The sequence below is a fragment of the Liolophura sinensis genome, chromosome 8 (genome assembly GCF_032854445.1).
Source record: "Liolophura sinensis isolate JHLJ2023 chromosome 8, CUHK_Ljap_v2, whole genome shotgun sequence".
Classification (NCBI taxonomy): Eukaryota; Metazoa; Mollusca; class Polyplacophora; order Chitonida; family Chitonidae; genus Liolophura; species Liolophura sinensis.
This window is the reverse complement of record NC_088302.1, coordinates 47230405-47252783: the sequence shown is the minus strand read 5'-3', so window position 1 is coordinate 47252783 and position 22379 is coordinate 47230405. Positions and strand designations below refer to the sequence as shown.

Here is a 22379-nt window from a genome sequence, read left to right as displayed (position 1 = left end):
AGTACCAGCTCGTGTTGGTGAGGTCACAGCTATTAAGCTGAAGGTTTGTCCGCTACCTGATGAGATGTGTGAATCATGCTTACCCATCCTACAAATAAACCGATCAGGAAGTACCCAGAAATTCCCTGTTCTTGAAGGCAAGGAGCAAGTAATACCAAGTTACCTGAAGATATTAATGAGAGAAACAGCATATGAGATGGAAAAGAGTTTTGTGAAAAAAAAAATCACTTGTATTTGTTGCTGGCAAAGAATGTTTTTTTGCACATCAGACACAGCAAGCAGAAAATTTCTGTTGGACAACATTAAAATTTTCTTATTCTGTCCTTTTGAATTTTCAGGAAAGGAGATGAGATGTTTCATGAAAACAAATCATTGAAGTACCAGTCAAATCAGAGACAAAATCAAAGTTCTAACTTCAGATCACATCCACAAAGAGAAAGACCAGAACGTGGCAGAGGACGCCATCAGGAATCTAAGTCTCTGACTAGTAATGGTAAATACATGGCACTACAATTTATTGTACAAAGATTGGTTTTAAAATAACTATACATGGGTCGGGACATTTTGTGTTTATCTCTGAACTGGCCACAGTTGATAGCTGAGTATCTTGGTTTTGCCGATGATAGACAATTGTCTAATCCTGGAGAAACTGAAAAAGATGTTCTAGTTGATAATGGGAAGGAAATGTACTAAATTTATTGGTAACCATCGTGTATCTCATCCCAAATCTGGAATCTCATCCTTGGCTGTGTACATGTATTGGGAATCTCATCCCTTGCTGTGTACATGTATTGGGAATCTCATCCCTTGCTGTGTACATGTATTTCAAATCTCATCCCTTTCTGTGTACATGTATTTGGAATTTCATTTCTTTCAGTGTACATGTATTGGGAATCTCATCCCTTTCTGTGTACATGTATTGGGAATCTCATCCCTGTCTGTGTACATGTATTGGGAATCTCATCTCTTTCTGTGTACATGTATTGGGAATCTCATCTCTTGCTGTGTACATGTATTGGGAATCTCATCTCTTTCAGTGTACATGTATTGGGAATTTCATTTCTTTCAGTGTACATGTATTGGGAATCTCATCTCTTTCAGTGTACATGTATTGGGAATCTCATCTCTTTCTGTGTACATGTATTGGGAATCTTATCTTTCTGTGTACATGTATTGGGAATCTCATCTCTTTCTGTGTACATGTATTGGGAATTTCATTTCTTTCAGTGTACATGTATTGGGAATCTCATCTCTTTCTGTGTACATGTATTGAGAATCTCATCCCTTGCTGTGTACATGTATTGGGAATCTCATCCCTCTCTGTGTACATGTATTTGGAATTTCATTTCTTTCAGTGAGAATCTCATCTCTTTCTGTGTACATGTATTGGGAATCTCATCTCTTTCTGTGTACATGTATTGGGAATCTTATCTTTCTGTGTACATGTATTGGGAATCTCATCCTTTTCTGTGTACATGTATTGGGAATCTCATCTTTTTCTGTGTACATGTATTGGGAATCTCATCTCTTTCTGTGTACATGTATTTGAAATCTCCAGCATATTATGTGTTAGAATCTCCTCATTATCTATGTAATTAGGATCTGTTTCCTATCAATGAATTTGGAATTTCATCCACATCTGTGTATTTCAAATCTTATTCTCTTCCATAAATCTCATCCTCATCTTTATCAAAATATTGAATCTTTCCTTTATTTGTGTACATCATTTGAATCTCACCCTTACCTGTGGATTCTGAATCTCATTGGAGCCTGTGTATTTGGAATCTTATATCTAGTATTTATTTATTTGATTTGATTTTAGTTTTATGCTGTATTCAACAATATTTCACTTATACGATTGTGGCCAGCATTGTGGTGGGAGGAAACTGGGCAGAGCTCAGGCAAACTTACGACCGTCCACAGGTTGCTAGAAGACTTTCCATTAGAGATGAAATTTGAAGAAGTTTTTCATTGACTGGAAAAAAACTATTTTATGTCTGTTTTTGTCAATTTGTCACATGTGAAGGTGGATCATCAAGCCAGATCTTCATGCTGAAGTCTTCAATGCTTTCTCTGTGTTATGACTGGACCTATGTACTGTATCTTTTACTTCACAGTTATGCTTGTTTATTTCCAGCTAAATTCTTGGAGAAACCTCTGGAGAAGTTACACCCATCCTGGGAAGCGAGCAGATTGAGAAAACAACAAATGTCACAAGTTCAGCCATTCCAGGGGAAGAAGATTACATTCTCAGATGATGATTAAATTTTGACTTTTGTATGAACACTGAAAATGTGGTGTTTTTGTCTCTGCCATGTTTACTCTGCCATCACACATCATTATTGCTGATACCATTGCTATTCATTCATTGTAACTTTGCTATCCTCCTCTGGCAAGAATTTATAAGTACGTTAAATAGTTAAGCCTGAAATCTGAGTGAACATTATGAAGTTGAATAAAGTGAAATTGTAAAGTAAAGTGCAGAATACTGAAGCACTGATTGGAGCATATAGCCTGACACGGTGAAATGAGCCAAATTGTGTATATACATATATATATATATATATATATATATATATATGTACATACATGTACATATAGCTACAGAGACTGGTGCTATAACATTAACAAGACATTATCAGTTCATGCATACAGCTTCAAAGTGAGATTCTCAGCAGAACATTGGCCGAATTCCAACACGTTTTCATTGTGTTGGTGAAACAAATACCACCATTCATAGAACTATTATGAAACGGCCATGGTGGAGTGGTTAGCTTGCTAGCGCAGCACATTCACTCAGAAACATCTCACCAATATGATCGCTGTTAGTTCAAGTCCAGCTCATGGTGTCTTCCACTCCAGTAGTACAAGAGAAGATCTGTCAGCAACCTGTGGATGGTCCAGGGTTTTCCTCCCGTGATCATGCTGGTTGCCATTTTGTAGAAGAGAAATGTTCTTGAGAACGGCATAAATCTTATAAAATTGTACAAGGAATTTCTAGAAGGTTTGAAGGAGCAAGTAGGATACTATTAGTTGAGAGCCTTATCTTTCATTTGATTTTTTGCACCAAATGAAACTGAGCACTGAGGTCTAAGTGAAAAATGCTTTGAGTTTTGGTGTTTACCCTCAGAGAGATAAAAAGTAAAAAAATGCAGGAATGTGGAATATCTTCTCTCATTGTCTAGCTCCAGGTAAAAATGCATGTGGCTGGAACTGAATGTGTTTTGTCAAGATGTTTATCAGTGTCCAGATCAGTATCCTGTGGGCCCTAGATCATAGGCTGACACAGCAGCAGTTTAAACATAAACAAAGTTATTATTCTATTGCCACAATCCAGTTGACGACACATGTACTGTCTCCAGCTGTACTAACTTATATTGCAATGGAATAAATGTTATGCATGTATCATAATTTTGCAGAGTTATGTTAATTTATCTCCAATTTTTATATGTGGATGATGTATATTCCTGCTGGACCTCAATGGCCATGTGGTTAGCCCCAGTCATACATGTGGAAAGTCAGCAACCTGCAGATGGTTGTCGGTTTCCTCTCAAGTATCATAATGCTGGCCACCATCGTATAAGTGAAATATTCTTGAGTATGGTCTAAAACACCAATGAAACAAATAAATAAATACATGGCAGTTGTTTAGGGTTCTTGGTGATATGACTTGTAATGTGGAACTCATCATATTTATCTGTACAAATTGAAATGATAGAAAACCTTTCACCTGTCACCATATCCTGGTGGTCAGAGTCTTGCTAATATGTTTGTATGTATGCAGTCATAGTTCAATTTAGATTTAGATACCAGGACATACAAGACGCTGGTTCAATCCCAGCCTTGGACAGGGAGTTTGTGGATTCCCCTTTCACCTTCTGTATGATCTTGTCACAAGAAGTGGTTGATGATAGCCATTTGCACAATTTAGTGTTTTTTTGAACAGTGTGTGCATTCCCCCAATATGGTGGGCAGACATTTGTCTGTCTCTCACATGTCGAAAAGTTCATCAGTAGCTTACTAAAGGTCAGTGGTTTTTTTGGGGCACCTCCAGTTTACTGATAAGTAGCCGATATTGTAGGTTAAACAAAAAAGCCTTGAATACATTTATCCATTGAAATTTCACTTTCTGCTGCTTTATCTGGCATAATTCTAGGAAGACCAATTCTGGTAAGTTAGAAAAAATTCTGGAATGAGGTGTTTGACTTGTTTACAATGACCAAAATGGGGCCAATTCTGCAAAGCCATTTCTGACTTAAAGGATACGTGAAAAGGAACTATAAAACAAAGGTTATTTTTCTATGCCAAATGAAAAAATTATGCCCTGGAATTTTTATTAAAAATAATTTCATTTTGCGAAAATTTTTACACCGGTTAATTACCCATTTTTAGTTTGCATATTTGCCGTCAGGCCTTAAGGAAACCATTTGAAGCCAATTTTACCCCACAATGTGAATGTTGAAAAATTTGTTCGTACTGTTATATGTTCGTACACATGATAATCTGCACATTAAGAAATCAAACCAGAGTGTTTCATGTATCCCGTAAGTCCAAATTTTAGAGCTTGTGACCAAGAAATTACCGTTCAGACCACTTCATAAATGTCAACTCACAGAACAAACTACACTGTACATTTCAGCCTGAGGAGAGGGGTGCAAGGGGAGATAATCATACCGTAGCCTCGTTTTCATATTTCTTCTCTCCATGTGCAAAGCAGACCTGGCAAAGCGCAGCTTGGCCTCGAACACAGCGTGCTTCAGTTTCACCCTCAGCTTGTTCCAGCCAAAAATATTCATTTCTGATTGCACAAATTCGAATCTGAGGTAACCACAGGCGTCCAAGATGCTGTTCGACGAGGCCGGGGAAGTTTTGGAAATGTTCAGGAACAGTTTTCCGCTATCTTTCCTGTTTTTTGTGCCGCTGTTGATAATCATTTCCCCGATGAATCCTGTTCAAGGGGCTCATGAGTTCGGTGTTTACCGAATGCAGCAGTACGATCTGCACGGAACTGCTTATGGTAAATTTACTGAACATAACGTTTCAAAAGAAATGTGTTATTATCCTTCGAAATTCAATTTGTCTTCCATACGATGAAGATTCACGTGGGTGTGGTGAGGAGTTCTCTTTCAGTTACCGTAAATATTTTGAAAAAATTGTTCGACTTAAGAGAAATTTTGTCTTACAGTAGCAAGTGGCGCATCCACAAGCGTTACAATGTGAAACTCTTTGTAATGTGTTATAGTCGTCGAAGGAACACATTTTTTGTAGTATATACTATTACTAAAAAATTTCATGCTCTTGTTTTTTTCATTCCTGACTCGTCTACATGTCTTGGTCATAGCCACAACTACATGTACCCGGTTCGAAGCTGGAAGTGTGTCACTGCACATTTTGCTTTAGACTGGGTGTCGCTACAGCTATGCTTCACATGAAGCAGAAACACTGGGAAAGCCAGCTCTCTTATAGGGTCTATGAGAGGTACAAGTTCTTGAGAGTTCCATGTGGAACGCTCGTGCATATGCCGGAAGTTGGGTTTAAAGAACACTCCATTCGCCCAACGCTTATGCTCGAAGACCGTGTACTGCCAGGGTTCTAACCCTAACTTCCAGTATGTTGGCGAGTACCCCCAACGCGAAACTCCCGAGAACTTGTGTCTCTCATAGGCAACTCCCCATGCTTCCCCACATTGCCACTGTAACTCGCTAGGAACGAAATATCTCCCATTCCCTGTCACTTGCTCAAATGATCTACTGTTCATGATAGAGGATGCAGCAAAGACAAAAGCAACAAAATACATATTTGCAATAAGGATGAATTTGGTGATTCACGAATTGTTAGATGACAACATCTTGACAGGTTACCTGTTCAGGTGGGTAGGTGGTGACATATCTTTCATGGGCTTATGGAAACGGGTTTTTCAGTGTTTCTGCTTCACGCTGAGTTGTAGCAATGTCTGGCCTAAATTGACAGGTACGGGGACGGATTTTCCAGCATTGAACTGGGTAGCATTTGCAAGGATAGTTAGTTCAGTAGGTATTGGTGCAGTTGCGGCCAAAACCAAAACATGTTGATGAGTCAAGAGATAAAAAAGAGCGTGATATAACAAAAATGCTGGTTTAATATAATGTTAAAACTTACCAAGCTCCAAGTCTATGATGATTTCATAGTTCAGCAGACTTGACAGTGAAGATTACTGTTGCATTTTGTCTTTCGCTCCTATCTGATTGACTTTGAGCTTGGCTGAAAACAATTTATATGCATACAGGTAACTGTAGAACAGTGGTAGAATGAGATGCTTCGTTTGTGAAATTGCAACTGGACTAAATGTAAAAGTTGTGTAAAATACACTGTTGCTCATACAGCATACTCAACAGTCTCGGGACTGTTTATATTGCCAAATTGTTCTGTTTTCATATTTGTTGAATATTTTTTTATTCTTAAGGCTGCAGAAATGCCATGGTTAACATGGAGGCTAGATCTCTAGAGGCCAAGATGCTGACTCGTCGCTGCGTCATTGCTCGACTGAGGGAGATAAACATGGTCAAATATCGAGACTTGCTGACACAGAATGCCGGGGCCCTTCTCATTCTCCTGCCCCAAAATGTGTCCACCTTAGCTGCAGAGGAGAAGGAGGTATGTACCGGATAGGTTTGATGACCTGTTTTGGTAGAAAGGAAATAACACATCACTGGATTGGCTACTCAATCCTGGCACTTGACCCAGTTATCATATAGGGTAAAGTTCTATTCAGTTCAGTTGAAGGTATTTGTCTGCTTGTCAGTGTTAAAATGTCACCTTGTGTTGTGGCTCATAGGTGCTAATAACAGATGATCATAGAACTTTTATGGAGATGATCTGACTCCAGGATGTGCACAAATACCTAATGCTTCTGAATGGACAGCAATATCACTCTCACTAGTAGTTAAGTTATCTTTATGGAAATGTAATGGAGAACCTTTTAAGCCAATGAAACAGCAGCAGTATGCAATGGATTAGCTTGAATGATTCATGGCATACTGTATTTCACCTTAAATTTTAACATTTTTCAGGTGACACTTTTCGCTTGATTCTAAGTGCATATTTATATACCAAACTTTAGGTGAAATATCTCTGATTTTTACTGAATACACAAGATGAGACATAACATAAGCTGGAATGGGTTCTGGGTGAGTAGTTCAGGTGCTTATGGTTTTAAAGGCCAGAACATATGGGGTGTCAGTTCAATCCCATACTCAGATAAGGTATCCAAGGTTCCTCCAACTCTGTTGTCCTAGGTGTCTCTGTGGCAGTAGCTACTTGCAAAAAGGGGTTGGATTATTCCTGGCATGCCAATTTTCTCCTCCAATAAAGCAGACCACTGTTGAAAATGTGTATAATTCTGGAGTGTGGCATTTAAATGATTTAGTAATTAATAATCAGTGAATCAAAGATGAAGGTTTTGTAGTTCAGTAAATGCTGTGGGTAAATCTTCTTTGCTCTACTCGCATGTTTGACCAGCATAGAAGTAGTAAAATGATCTACCCTAATTCTTCTAAAATTTGGGACAGATAATGGTAGTGTTAAAAATAGAATATTACATTTCTTTACCAGCCTTTTGGAAAGGTAAAGATATGAGTATGTACTTCATTAGATGGTCTGACCATTTGAGAAGAAAGAAACCCAATATTATAAATATTATATATAATGACATATATATTGGCTAAAATGAGCACACCAGGTGTCCCAAAATTTAGAACATGTAGGTTAGATGTGAAAGAAAGTCAAGAGGTTTGTCAGATATGTTGCAAAGGGCAACGAGTTACTCCAAACTCTCCAGTTTTCCCGCCCATAAACTGCCTTCATTTAAGCAAAAAATTCTTGTGGAAAGCATTAAACATACATTAACACTGGTCATTTTCACCTGGGACTTGTTTCAGCTGTTGATGGGACTTGAGCGGGATTTGATGTCAGAAGAAACGCCCCTTCCCGTCTACTTCACCCACGAGAGTGCTGAGGTGGGGCAAATGTATGAGGAAGTGAAGAGGGCCAGTACGAGTGATCAGGCTGCTACAGCTGTGGAAGGTGGGTGTGCGGGTGTAATTGTACATTTCCATAAGAATTGTTTAAAGCTTAGCTTTTCCATGCCTTCCCTGGCCCTGGTCCATAGGAGACAACATGTGATCTACAACACTCATGTGGCTGTGTGTGCAGTTCAGCCTTCATTGAAAACGATGTCTTCCACCAATATAATGGGAAAGTCTGTCAGTAACATGCCAAAGGTCAACGGTTTGCCAGAGGAACTCCGGTTTACTCTATTTATTACACTGACCTCCATTGTAGAAGTAAAAGAATTCTTCAGTATGGTGTCGAGCAGTCAGATAAATAAATGTTAGCTTGGCACATACTTGTCTATGGCTGTCTTACATTTCCGAGAATGATCTGGTCAGTCGTGGGAAAGATGTAAGGTGCATAGGGTGTAACTTGCCAAGCTCCAAGTCTATGATGATTTCATAGTTCAGCAGATTTGACAGTGAAGATTACTGTTGCATTTTGTCTTTCGCTCCTATCTGATTGACTTTGAGCTTGGCTGAGAACACTTTGGCCATCTGTAATAGATTGAGAGGCGGGGGGATGTATAGATATTTCTGTTAATTGGAAAATCAATTGGAGAATCAAAAAAATTTGGCACTTTTTAATTCCCTTGCATAGTGCATAGTGAAGCTTGAATACCATAAATATTTTGCAGGTGAGAGTTGAATTAAAATGTAATATCAAAAGTGATATGTAACACTGTGACCTATCACTTTTATCAGTGAAGTCAAGGATATTCTAACATTTCAGTTTAATATAAATATTAAATGACTGTCATTGACATACGGTATGATTGGCTATCTCATCGTGTTTTCTCAGCTCTCCTGGGTAGTGCCTTAGCTAATGGCTACCAGCTGGTTGTTAATGGAGCCCAGGCTAAAAGTATGGCGGACTTTCAGATCGTCAATATTCAGGTAAAAATAAGTGTATAAGAACTTTTGACATTGCCCTCCTGAAAGTAACCGCTGCAACTGAAGCATTTTGAAGTTTTCAGGTGTGATATAGTCACATTTTCATTTCCCAGTTGTGAATGTATTGTTATACAGTGTAGCATCACTATAAGACACCTCGATACAGCGCGCAATTGAATACAACACGACACAAATCATGTCCTTCAAAAATCTATGGTGTACTTTAATGTGAGAACAGCGAAAACTGCAAACGAATAAAGGTTTTTCACCAAGAAGTATGCGTAAAGAACGCAGCATCATTTGCTTCGTTTCCTCAGTGTTATTTGATATTTTAGGCTTAGTCTTTTGAATATTACGTCAGTATAAGCAAAAAGAAATGGATTTTTCTATGAATAATGGAAGAGGTTGTAGCTGGTCACATTTCCTTTGCAAGTGAGTTGATTCCAAACGCCTGTGGTTGTTGTTGTTGCAGCATTTTTTCCGTGTGTGTGTAGTTTCGTCAGCAATGCAGAACACATTTTGCTCACCGTGACAGGCATACCTCATAAAGAGATTAATGTTTGTACACTTTCAGTAAATGCTGATAACTTAAGTCAGATTACTGAACGGCTATAATATGAGATGTGAAACTACAGGAAGTGAGATTTGGCTTACTGGCACTCTGACATGTGAGAGTTGCAATGAACTCACTCAAACATTTGAGAATGGCTTCTTCTTTTTTTTTTTTTCTCTTTCCTTCATTTGATACATTGCTTTAACATGATATACATTAAAATGGTGAACAGTATTTTGTATATTTGGTTCAGTAGCTATAACGCGGTCAGGTGATCGGGTTGACAGTTTGGAATCTGAGGAATTTAAGGTCCAGGAGTTACTTCTGATACGAGCAGACATGGACGAATTGGATACCAAATGAGCTGTAGCATTTTTTTAAATTTAAAAATAAAGTGGATGAGACTACGTTACTTGAATTCAGCTTGTGGAAATGTGTAACATGCATCGAGTTCTGTAGATGAGCTCAGGCCTGTGATTACGAGATACGAGGCTAGCTTCGCAGGATAGGACGGTGCTGAAATGCTTGAATCCTTAGGTAACAAAAAATCTCATGCGTTTATAGTAAACTAACAGTAAGAAAGCATTTGGCAAAACACGTTGCATCGATAAAACTTCGTTCAATGTCAAAATCTTGACCTGTAACATAGACTGTGCCCCTATATACTGTAGCTGTGTATACTGGATCTAAAGGTCTTTCATTATAGCGCAAGGCAGCCTATAACGTGCTCAGAAACCTGTCCTCAAAGCAGCGCGCTATAGCAAGTTTACACTGTATACGTACAGTGTTTCCATGTAGACAATATAATTTTCTTACACTTTGACAACCTGCAAAAGGTGGTGAAATTTAAAGTTTATTTAAATAGTACTTATTATTTAAAAGGGTTGTATTCAAGATAATTTGAAATTTTTTTTTTTTTTTTTTTTTTGTTTCACCATATCGACACACTGGGATTCAGGATCCTTGTATAATCATACTTCTGTACTAATTATGATTTCAGGGTAAACTGTCTGGGTATGGAATTGAAGACCAACTGCCCACGGTAGCCATTATTGCCCACTATGACTCCTATGGAGTGGCACCAGTGAGTAGGCTACCAATAATCTTTGTAATCTTTAATATGCATGGATGGATAAACTTGTTGTTTAATCATGGTTTCATTAGCATATTAAATTTAATGTATCAATTCTTGGTACTGTCTTTCAAACCAATTTTATCTGGTTCCCTCTATCACAGGCCCTGTCACGAGGAGCAGACTCTAATGGAAGTGGGGTAGTCATGTTGTTGGAGCTGGCCAGACTCTTCTCAAAACTCTACACAAACTCCAGGACACATGCCAAGTATCCTTTTGATTTGACGCTTTGTGTTGAATTTGATCTAAAGTACACTTTGAATTTGTCTGAAAATACTTTCAATGTCTTCACCTTGCTCTCTCTGACGTAAAATGTACTGTTAATATCTTAGTCCGGAATTTGCTGTCTCTGCTTAGAAAACACTCATTGATTTCCAAACAGACTCCAAAAATGTTGCTCCAAGTACTCTTTGAGTGTACCCGGTATAAGCCATCAGTCTCGTATCATTAACTGCATGGTAAAGCAATCTGACTGATACAAGGTACAAACTATACATATATATATTCAAGAAATTTCAGATTTTCAGTGAACAGATTGTACCCCTTTTCGTGGTGGAAATGATTTATGAACAAGTGACCATTATATTACAAATGGGGGAATATACGTAGAAGCAGTTTGCATATCTTCCAGTGACATCTTTGTTGACAAGTTGGAGTACCTGTGCTAGCTGTTTCATTCCTTAATGAACAAGATACAATCTTGTGTTTCTCTTGTCTGGGGGAGGAAAATTTAATTACCAAGGAACAAAAAAGTGGATTGAAGATAACTTAGACTCTCCAGGTAAGTACTTGTATGTATATATAAATCTTTGATAAATGTCAGCAAAAACATTATAAATAAACATTATCTTAGTATTGAGAATGGTCTGGAAAGCTAACCTGATGGGGTACATGCATGCTAAATTTGTTCTGTGAAGATATATGCCTTGCACATCAAAGAGAAGCTGTAAGATCTCACATCTGTTTGCACCCCGGCTCCCGCCCTCCTCCTCCTTAAAAAATCCACCAGAACAAATAAATACCTTAATTCTTCTGTAATTTGGGACAGATATAGAAGAAGAATATTACATTTCTTCACCAGCCTTTTGGAAAAGTAAACATATGAGTACGTTGCTCATTAGATGGTCTAACCTTTTGAGAAAAAGGAAACTCAATATTCCTGCCAGAATTATATATATATTGGCTAAAATGAGCAGACTGGGTGTCGCAAAATGTAGAACAGTAGTTGATTCATGATGTTCCACAATTGCTGTGAAAGTCAAGAAAATCTTCATTTGTGTAAGTCTTTATGCTAGTTTCAACTTTTCTTGCACCCCAGTATGAGTATACATTCCTGAACCGGCTTGGTATTTCAGACTCTAACATCCTAGGAGATGTGTTATTTGTACTGTGCCTGGACTCTCTGGGGCAGGGGAATACCCTTAACCTTCATGTGTCTAAGCCACCTAAAGAAGACAGCGCAGGGGGAATCTTCCAAAAGGTAGTCACTCTACTTAATTATGGCCGAGTGATGGTGTTTTTTTTTTTGAAGAATAGAGTTTCAGTGCTGATTAGGTGACATTGTTTTGTTCAACATCTGAGGAGTCTCTGAAATAGCTGGATAGAACAGTGTGACAAAGTATAAGTTTTCCATATCCTGTTGTACCGTAAATCACATAGAGTTTAGCCAATTGTTTTAAAAAGTATATCCGATGATTCCTTGTGTCACATGCCTCTGTTAGCTCTAGTAGAATAACGATACGTGTACTTCCAGAATGCACATTTCATGCATGGTGAGTGCCAAATATGTGTCTAGTCTAAAGTAAATAAATACCCATGTGCATTTTAGAAGCTAATTTACAAATATAAATACAACACTTGGCTGCTCCAACTTACCGCGATTAGGTTCAGCTTTACAGGTTTGCCCTTGTTGGAGTAAGAAAATCCATGGTCACACAATTTGTTTTTATCAGAACTTGTGATCACACCTTACCAGCTAACAATAGCATTCATTATATTTACATATGGATATTTAGAAGTAAGCGGTGCCAAACTACATGTACAACCTATGAGTATTCAGATATAAACGGGAGAGTTTCATTGATATCATGGCTAATCCCAACCATCCGCTGCAGCTTTAGGTATAGTCTTTGAAGTTTCAACATAGTTTAGAAGAACCGTCAATCACAGCAGAGACCCGATCTGACCACCTGATGTTTTGGCCAATCTTTTTAATTCTACTCTCTGTAAATGGGTTACGTGTGTTGCATTAACCACTGTAATACATGACAAAATGGCTTTACTGAAATGGTTAAGTAGCAAAGTCCAAAGCGGTCTCACGAAAATTGCTGTACACGCATTTTAGTGGGCAGGTGGCTGTATGTACATTAATGGGCCTCTGTCAGCTGGTCTAGATTCAGCGAGAGATTTTTCACGTTCCAAGGGACGGGTCAATGAAAATAAATGCATCTAATAGATATTCACGCGCACATGATGGAGTTCTCAGTCCAGTGCATGGCAGTTGATGTGAGAACGAAATTAGAGCATATGGTTTATCTAGTTTCAGAAACTGTGCCGAAATATGTTTTCTGTGTGGAACTGAAGGTACCCGATTTGATAAGGTGGGAAAATAGAATTTTTCTGAAATGGGAGGAGAGTTTTTATTGTAAAGAAATAACACATGTGTGAGACGTCGCAAATTCCACTGCTATTTGACGAGAGCTTGACGACTTATACTTACCACTCAGACCTGTATCACTGAAATACCTTTGTATGCTGATTTGGGGACAACACCAACCCCCTGATTTCGCAGTCATTGGGCTATCTCCATGTAACCTGAACAATTAAGCATTCGCACGTTTAATTGAGGCCAGCAAGTGTAACCTGCAAATTTAGCCTGTCTGCCTGAGAAGTAATACGTCAGGTAGCCTGTTTAGTGTGAACATTTTTGGAATATACAGGTTTGTTGCAATTGTCGCTTGATGCTTTATTCGCTTTAATTCAGGATTGAAAACAAAGGTGTTTTAAGCCTCACTGTCCAGTACGGTAATTGACCCCCATACGGTGCAAACTAGCAAACAAAACCTTCATGGAGTGTAATGGGGGTGCAAGGCTAATATCTTGTATGTTATGCCGCCCCAAACTCATACTGTACAGAAGTAACCAACTGGGAGAATTTTAAATCATTTTCCACAAGTTGTTTCACGGGTCCCAAAAAATTTTTTTTTTCGGCAACCGTCTGACCCAACCTTGAGAACAATGGCTTGCTATGTGCATCAAACAACATTTTAATAAGGGTCTAGATGGACTAGTGGGTGTAAAATCACCCATCTCTCAGTCCATGACTGGGGAGTTTACTCCATGTTCCGAGGGCCAGCAGCCAGACCATCACTGGGGATTACTTCATAGCTTAGGGCTGATCACTTTCCGCTGTCATCTCTTCAGACAACTCAAATCGGCTAAACATTACAGCCAGAAATTTTCGGCTAAACTCGGTGATTTACAGTACCCTATAGAAGTTAGAGGATGTGATATTAAAGTACCAAAACAGACATACAGTTTTGTGTTTCAGAATCTAAAGGTACAGTTTATCATAATCCTGTCTTTGAGAACCTAGATGATGAGATAACAGTGTACCACCTGCAGGTACAGTTTGTGATAACCCTATGTTTCGGAACTGAGGGGTATAATTTATGATATCACTGTGTTTCAGAATCTGGAGGATGTGATATCAGATTACCAGCTAGACGTATAGTTTATGATAATGCTGTTTCAGAACCTTGAAGATGTGATATCCGAGTACCACCCAGAGGTACAGTTTAAGATGACTCACAAAAAGATCAACCTGGCAGAGGAGTCCCTGGCTTGGGAGCACGAGAGGTTCAGCATGAGAAGACTTCCAGCTTTTTCCCTGTCACGATTGGATACGCACAGATCACCGTTACGATCAACTATACTTGACACAAGGTACAATATATATCATAGATTTACCAAAATGAAAGTCTTAACTTTAAGAGTTGCACTTTATACTCTATTAAGATAATTTTAGCTCACTTGTACAAAGTACATGTCCAATAATGGGGAAAGCAATATTAAACAAAATGTTAGGCGTGATTTCATACAAACTACTGCATGTATTGGGCTCCGGTTTTGCATTCAAGGTACAGCATATTCCATGATTGATTCCCTGTGTGCATATTAAATAATGTGAGTTACATTTATTCATGACTGAGTGTATTAAAATCAGTGTTAAGCAAAATGTTATGGGTGGTATTTTAAAATGTTCTTCATGTATTGGGGTTAAGTTTTGCTGACATGTAGAGCACAATAACACGAGTGCACTGTTCTGTCATTGATTCATTGTGTGCATATTACTTGCTGTAAATTACAAAGTTAATGATTTAGTGCACTGGTTCCACCCTTTAATGGCTCCAAATCAGTTGGTGTATTTTACATGAGATTGTTTCCGTGTTGTGTGATTACAGAGACCAGGTGGATGTGACTGTTGTGAAAAGAAACACATATATTGTAGCTGAGGCTTTGGCCCGGTACATCTACAACCTGTCCAGTCAGGGATCATTCCAGCTTTTTGGGGAGGGTTTAGTAAGTCTCTTTTTGTTATAATGTCAATGTGTATACTGTATTAACTGTGAGAGAAAACAGATATTAGTATAGACAAAATAGTGAAGCCCATGTTTGTGGGTGTGATATGTGTTGTGTTGTCTATAAAAACAGCAGTTATTTCACTATGATCTCAGTGTGTTCATGGGGACCTCTGTTACCTAGTGGTTAGCGTGCTAGTGCGGCAGAATCACCCAGGAGCCTCTCATCAATGCAGTCACCTTTCAGTTTTATTTTTGTTCCATTCTCATATCTTGTAGTCTGCTCGTCCATAAAGCACAAAATAAAATTGGTACCACCTTACATCATAAAGATTGCCACATATTTAGTGATGAAAGGTGATCTATCAATACACTGGATCGTAAGTTAACTGAACTGCATGACCTCTTGAGAAAGTTTGCATGGACCATGATTGAATTGAATGACCATTGTTCTGTTACCAGACAGTAGAAGAAAGCCTTATGGAGGCATGGCTAGATGAGCTGACCAGACAACCCAGGGCCTGCCAGTTGTTACCTAAAGACCACAGTCTAGTGCAGACGCTGACAGAGACGCTCATGCGTTATCTGAAGGATGTCAAAACAGCAGGACTGAAGGCTGACAAAAGGTGGGGTGGTTATTGTGTCTACATGTCAGTGTTGCAAGTCTGAAATTTTGAAACAGCCCTTTAGAGAAAGTGGTGAGACCCACATGTCCCTGTTTTATATTGGACCAAGGGTAGTTCAATTAAATTAAACATTCAGCTCTATTTCAACAATTTCTGATATATACCTGCCTCAACGTTTATTCATTTACTTAAAAAAATCCAGCGGGTCCATAATGCAAAGCAGTTTGCAGGACGCATTAGGCCTATCAATCCAATCCAATGTCATTTCAACTCAGGAATAGATTTATGCTTGCAGGAGTGGTAATAAAGGTCCTATTCTCTTTAAAGCATACCGGAAATTGGAGTGTGCAGCTGTACTTCAAACAAGCAACCTTTGTCCAATATTATGTAACATGGATGATGTTGGGCCTTACCACTTTCTTCAAGAGGTTGTTTTCAAAAATGTTGGATGTGTATTCACTGATGTCTTGTAAAGAGGTTACCCTAACCCAGCTGGAACTGAGCTGTGATTGTTTTATGTGCCCAATATTCATAAGTGCAACACTGTACATTTCAGTGATTGATTCCAGCTCCTGCTTTATCGGCCACAACTTTCAGGTCAAAAAAGTTGTCATCTGAAAAGACTTTTTTTGTCTCTTAACCTGATATGCTTGCTTCTAGTTTGTTCATTAACTGAACGTAGCAACTCGAGGCACATATCTAAGCCATTTTATAAAATGTTAATTTATATATAGTTGACATAAAGCTTGACCTATGACTTTGTAGTCCTGATGTGGCAACATTGTTTGTGCACATTGGCGGTTGCCATGGAAACCAAGACTAATTTTCCAGAATTTTGTATCTTTTACAAAAGAAAGTACAAAATAGCCTTTCAGAGAAATATCTATTAAGAAAACTTGAAAGAGTATCTTATTTGATGTGATAAGCCAATAGATCTAAAATCTGCAGAATTCTTATTTGTATTACTATTCTTTTGATTAAACTATTAATGTTCAACATTTCCGTAATAATAATGCAGTTGACACGGATTCCATTTGGCAGATTCAAAGAAGATAAAGCTGTATTTCTGTCTGTTGTCTGACATTTAAGTATCTGCCTTGAGCCAGTGGGCACTGTTGACATGGGCTTGCTCAGCCACAATAAGGCAGATATATACACACACCTAATGGCTCTTTGTATTTTGACTCAAAATGAAGTACATGTATGAGATAAAATTCAAAGCATGCATGGAGTACTTAAATAGAAAGCATGTACAAAGAGATTTATAAGTGACCGGTTTTGTATTTTATTGCTTCAGAGATCCAGAGTTTATGTTCTACAGTGGCGCTCAGTTCATGATGAACTCTTACAGGTTAGTATCTTTAACAATCTGGGAAATAAGTAATTATGACAAGTTAATAGTTTGTAAACAAGGCTCTTTGACGTCATTGTCTGTCCCCCAAAAAGCACACTATTTTTTGATGTGCTTAACTTCAGACAACTCTCAGTGCTTGAAAAAGTTGCTGTCAACTGCCTAATCAGACATTGATCAATATGGTTGTGTACTATCCAGTCATGCCAGTCTTTGCTGGTTTAACTGAAGCTTTGATTGAGAAAATGGTTGGGTGGCTGGCCATGATGTATATTCTTCTATATCATGTTACACACCAAACTAATAAATCTGTAAATCAATACAAAAAAATGCAAATGTTAATTTTATTGTTTTGGTTTTTTTTTTTTTTTCAGTGTGAAGCCAGCAGTATTTGATCTATTTCTAGCACTGGGAATATTGGGATACCTTGGTATAATGTACTTATTAGTGCAGGTATGTGAACATTGCAGAGAATTTGAAGCATGTTTATATATCAGCACTCTTCATTAAACTTGTGTTTGGTGTGTTTAATCTCTTGAGAAAACATCCGGTAAACAATTTCATATTTGCAACTGATGCGACATCCTGCTAAACTTGACATCTTGCAGTCATGCACCTCATTTAGTGAATAGCCTATGTTTTGAAGATAGGATGTTTAGAATTTGACCTACTGACTGACAGATGTGGTCCTGTGAGTTCAAGTCCAACTCATGCTGGCTTCCTCTCTGGCCGTAAGTACGAAGGTCAACCAGCAACCTGGGGATGGTTGTGGTTTTCCCCCCGGCTCTGACCGGTTTCCTCCAACCGTAATGCTGGCCTCCATCGTATAAGTGAAATATTCTTGAGTGTGGCATAAAACACCAATCAAATAAATAAATAAATACTGACCGCTAAAAAGCTGCTTGGCATAGATAAAAACTTGGGATATGTTGACTGTCAAAATCAGGGCGTCTTGATAACAGTAGTGATTAGGGCTACATGAAATGATCTGGTGGTCATTCAGTCATAATTACATGTTCTGTCTTGCTAAAAATTTGAACATTTCTTATAAAGTATTTATTACACTTTACCAACATTTTTGTTAAAAAAATTCACCCAGAAACTAAGAATGGCCTTTTCGCAGAGAAAAAAAAATAAGAGTTGATCGTAAAATTTTTGAGGATAACATTCGTAAGCTTACCTGTACATTTTATTCCAAGCCAATCAGAAGTATTCCATATGTATTATAAATGCTAGTCATTTGCTGGTAAATGCATCTGTGTTTCAGAATTTCTACATTGTACTTGGTGCCCTTAACAAAATCTCAAGTCCGAAGAAGTCAAAGGTCCAGTAACAAGATGTAAGTCCATGTATATCTCAAGAGAGTTGGAAAAAAAAAAAAGTCAATCTAAACCAGCGCTTTAGTACAACTGTACTAGCCTGGTTTTAAATCTAGGAGAAATTGAAGCATACAGCATATTGAAGCAATATCAGTACTAAAGTAAATATATTTTGCTTAAAGTTTATCTGTTTTCAGCTGATGCATTTTGCTTGATTCTGGATTGGTTAATAATAATATAGTAAATGTGACTGATTTGAGTAATTGAAAAGGATATTTATTTTTTTCTTTTCAGCTCCTTGGTAAATCACTGCTAGTGATGCAGACTCTATGAACAGTCCAGTGTAGACGTCCGTCTGGCCAGTGGGAATTACCTTAATCGTTACCAGAAATTGACACATTCAAATTGTCTTAAGATCATATAACTTGTGTAAAAGTTGTTATGGTAGCCAGTGCCAACTTCCTTGGAGACAGACAACTGGTCATCGTGATTTAAGTGTTGAAATGGGTGTTTTGTCATCTTGGATTTGAATGCCATGGCAGCATTTCTATTTGATGGTGTTGTCCTACATTTAGTATCCACCTAAATGATGATACCAGGACAATTTCTGTGTTGTTGGACAGAATTAGAAGCAGAATGTAATTATGACTGAATCTGTATATTTGAAAATGGTCCAGAATTTGTTTTTTATATTTATACACGTCTTACTACTGCATGTGTCAAGTGAAATGAAAGGGATTTGGAAATTTATAGCAACCATCATAGATACATTTTTTCACTTCCCTGTATCAACCAGAACAAAAAAGTTTAGTTTGTTGACATTAAAGCTTTAGTATGAAAAAAAAAAAGTGAATATATGTGTAAGTCTGTGTAAATTTGTGTAATTGGTGTTATGTATAAAAAGGCGATCAACCAGAATAAAGGCAAAGATGGAATGTGCACAGGTGGTTAAACTGCCTAAACCTATGTATGAATCAGTGTAACCGATAGAGGGTTGTTTCAATGTTAAATTGAAATAATCGTTAATAAAGAAAAAATGTATGCTTTTTGTACTTCTGAGAACACAGAAGAAGCATTATATCATGAATATGTCAGTAATTAAATTACAAAGGTTGGGTATTGATACACAAGCCGAATGGATACCAGATAATGAATCCTGAAGGGACAAAATTTAAGAAAAAAAATCTGCAGATTATCTTGTTACTTGTCATAAACTGACATTCTCAGCAGTTTCCTGCATGAAAAATGGGAGTGCTTGAAGTGTTTACTGTCACTGTTCGTGACGATCATGAGTGCAAGTGAACTATTTTGAAAACATTCCCAAAATGTCAAACTGTGCTGTTACGTTTTAATCTGCAAAAAGTCACACTTACCAGCATTTTTTCTTAACTTTCCTTTACATTTAAAAGTATTTATGTGCTCGTGGCAAACCATGCTTCTAATTAGAGGACAGTTTCTTATGATTAATTGCAGACCTTCTGTGTACAAAATGTCAGTCTTGTTTGCAGAACGAAGACAAAGAAAAATTGTCAACTTACATTGGGCAGGCACATGTAGCATGTGCTGTTAATGGATTCTGCATGTGGACTCTCCAAGTACAATGCATCAAAGGAATAAACGGCTTGAAAAGTTCCAGAAAATATCATTATCAGGAGGGTTCAAAGACTTCAAATTTACAAATATATGTTTGTTTCAATATGCATTGAACTTTTGTACCCAGATGAATGTAGTCAGTGTTATTTCTTCATTTTTTTAAACAAAAATCAGTCCCATCTCTTTTCGTGGTTTCAGCTGTGTGCGTGTGTGGAATCTTGTGCAGGTGTGCACTTAAGTACCCAGTGCAGTCAGTGTTCAGGTCAGGTGCAAGCAGTGTTCAGGTCAGGTGCACTTGTATCTGGTGCAGTCAGTATTTAGTTCAGGTACAATCAGTATTCAGGTCAGGTGCACTTGTATCTGGTGCAGTCAGTATTTAGTTCAGGTACAATCAGTATTCAGGTCAGGTGCACCTATATCTGGTGCAGTCAGTGTTCAGGTCAGGTGCAAGCAGTGTTCAGGTCAGGTGCACTTGTATCTGGTGCAGTCAGTATTTAGTTCAGGTACAATCAGTATTCAGGTCAGGTGCACCTGTATCTGGTGCAGTCAGTATTTAGTTCAGGTACAATCAGTATTCAGGTCAGGTGCACCTGTATCTAGTGCAGTCAGTATTTAGTTCAGGCGCACTCTGGTTCAGGAAAGGTGAACTTCAAGTAACTGATCGCCACTATACGGCTGAAATATTGCTGATGTGGCGTTAAACCATAACCATAATCATTCATTCATTCAAGTAATTGACTTACTTTACCTTGGGTCTGCCAGCAACCTGTGGATGGTTGTGGTTGGGCTGTGCCCGGTTTCCACCCACCATAATGCTGGCCGTTGTGGTATAAGTGAAATATTCTTGAGTACGGCGTAAAACACCAATCAAATAAATAAATAAATACTTTACCTTGAGTGTCCTGGTGCTCTCTCCTCACGAATTATGTCAGCTACAATGTCAAATGCATCAGACAGTAATACTTTATCAGTCCTTCCTAATTTTATAGTCAATAGGATTCTTTCACTGGAAATAAAGAGCACATTACCACGGTGGTGAACAGCACCTGCTGACTTGACTATGGTTTTACACTCGCAGGTAAAAGTTCCTACGGGATTTCTGGAGGCCACTTAAGGTTTCCTCCACCCGGCCACATTCATATAGACAAAGTTTCTCAAAGTGTTGGCATCCAAAGTATTATTTTACGGCATTTGTATGCTTCTAGGAGTGGATTTTTACTGGCCAAACTGTAGTTGATATACAGTACCCATGCTACAAATGAACAATTAAGCTTACAAAGCTACATCTGTCAATGCTCTTTCTGTCAGCAACGTTCGGATGGCCAGGGGTTTCCCCGGACTCTACCTGGTTTCCTCCCACCATAATGCTGGCTGCCATCGTCGTATGTGAAATGTTCTTCAGTACGGCGCAAAATGCCAATCAAAGAAGCCAATGCTCTTTCCAGGCTATCTATACCACACACTGATGTGTAATGAACAGTTTTAACCTAACTTTGCTCATCACAGGTTGAATTTATTAACTTATTAACTTATTAACGATTCTGCCTAACTTTAAGCTTCAGTATAAAAAACTTCTGCATGAACTGCATATGTAGTCACTGTATTTCCACTTTCCTTAGGAACAAAGTCATGTGATCAGTCAGTAGTTCCACAGGTGGTCAAACATTGACAAATGTAGACTTCACAGGATTTGTCCAATCCAAAGATTTTTTTTTTTTTTTTTTTTTTTTTTTGATTGGTGTTTTACGCCGTACTCAAGAATATTTCACTTATACGACGGCGGCCAGCATTATGGTGGGTGGAAACCGGGCAGAGCCCGGCGGAAACCCACGACCATCCGCAGGTTGCTGGCAGACCTTCCCCACGTACGGCCGGAGAGGAAGCCAGCATGAGCTGGTCTTGAACTCACAGCGACCAATCCAAAGAAATCTCCATGACTTTAATAATTAAGCAATTATAAGTCATGATATTGATATTTGGTCAAGTGTCTGAAATGAATACATTAAAAACATCTACAGCTGTAGACTACAATGATTTGTTTATTTTTGTTAACAAAGAACTCGTTAATTTAACATCCTCTGTCCACCTTTGATCTAACCACAGGTAACCAGAAATAAATACACACCAGGAACTTCACTTTGACTAGTCTAAGAATTACAAAAGAACGCATCTTTGGTTTATAGTATAAACTGAACGAACATCTGAACTTTTTGTTTGTTTTATGGAAAACCATTCTTCCAAATC

The 22379-nt window shown here is 38.2% G+C and overlaps 1 protein-coding gene and 2 non-coding genes across 3 annotated transcripts; all 3 read left to right on the top strand.

The window, feature by feature from the left end:
• Positions 1 to 4768: 4768 nt before the first annotated feature.
• LOC135472799 (BOS complex subunit ncln-like) lies at positions 4769 to 19734 on the top strand. The gene is made up of 15 exons (XM_064752472.1): positions 4769 to 5017; positions 6443 to 6633; positions 7917 to 8061; positions 8890 to 8984; positions 10535 to 10618; positions 10771 to 10874; positions 11359 to 11447; positions 12022 to 12146; positions 14421 to 14611; positions 15130 to 15247; positions 15709 to 15872; positions 17170 to 17223; positions 17598 to 17676; positions 18491 to 18562; positions 18837 to 19734. Exons 1-14 carry the CDS (start codon positions 4843 to 4845, stop codon positions 18554 to 18556), a joined length of 1680 nt encoding a protein of 559 aa, XP_064608542.1. The 5' UTR covers positions 4769 to 4842; the 3' UTR covers positions 18557 to 18562; positions 18837 to 19734.
• On the top strand, positions 6145 to 6233 carry LOC135474503 (small nucleolar RNA snR60/Z15/Z230/Z193/J17). Its single transcript, XR_010444980.1, has one exon. It is a non-coding gene; the product is annotated as a small nucleolar RNA snR60/Z15/Z230/Z193/J17 (small nucleolar RNA).
• Positions 8471 to 8559, top strand: LOC135474501 (small nucleolar RNA snR60/Z15/Z230/Z193/J17). Its single transcript, XR_010444977.1, has one exon. It is a non-coding gene; the product is annotated as a small nucleolar RNA snR60/Z15/Z230/Z193/J17 (small nucleolar RNA).
• Positions 19735 to 22379: the final 2645 nt, after the last annotated feature.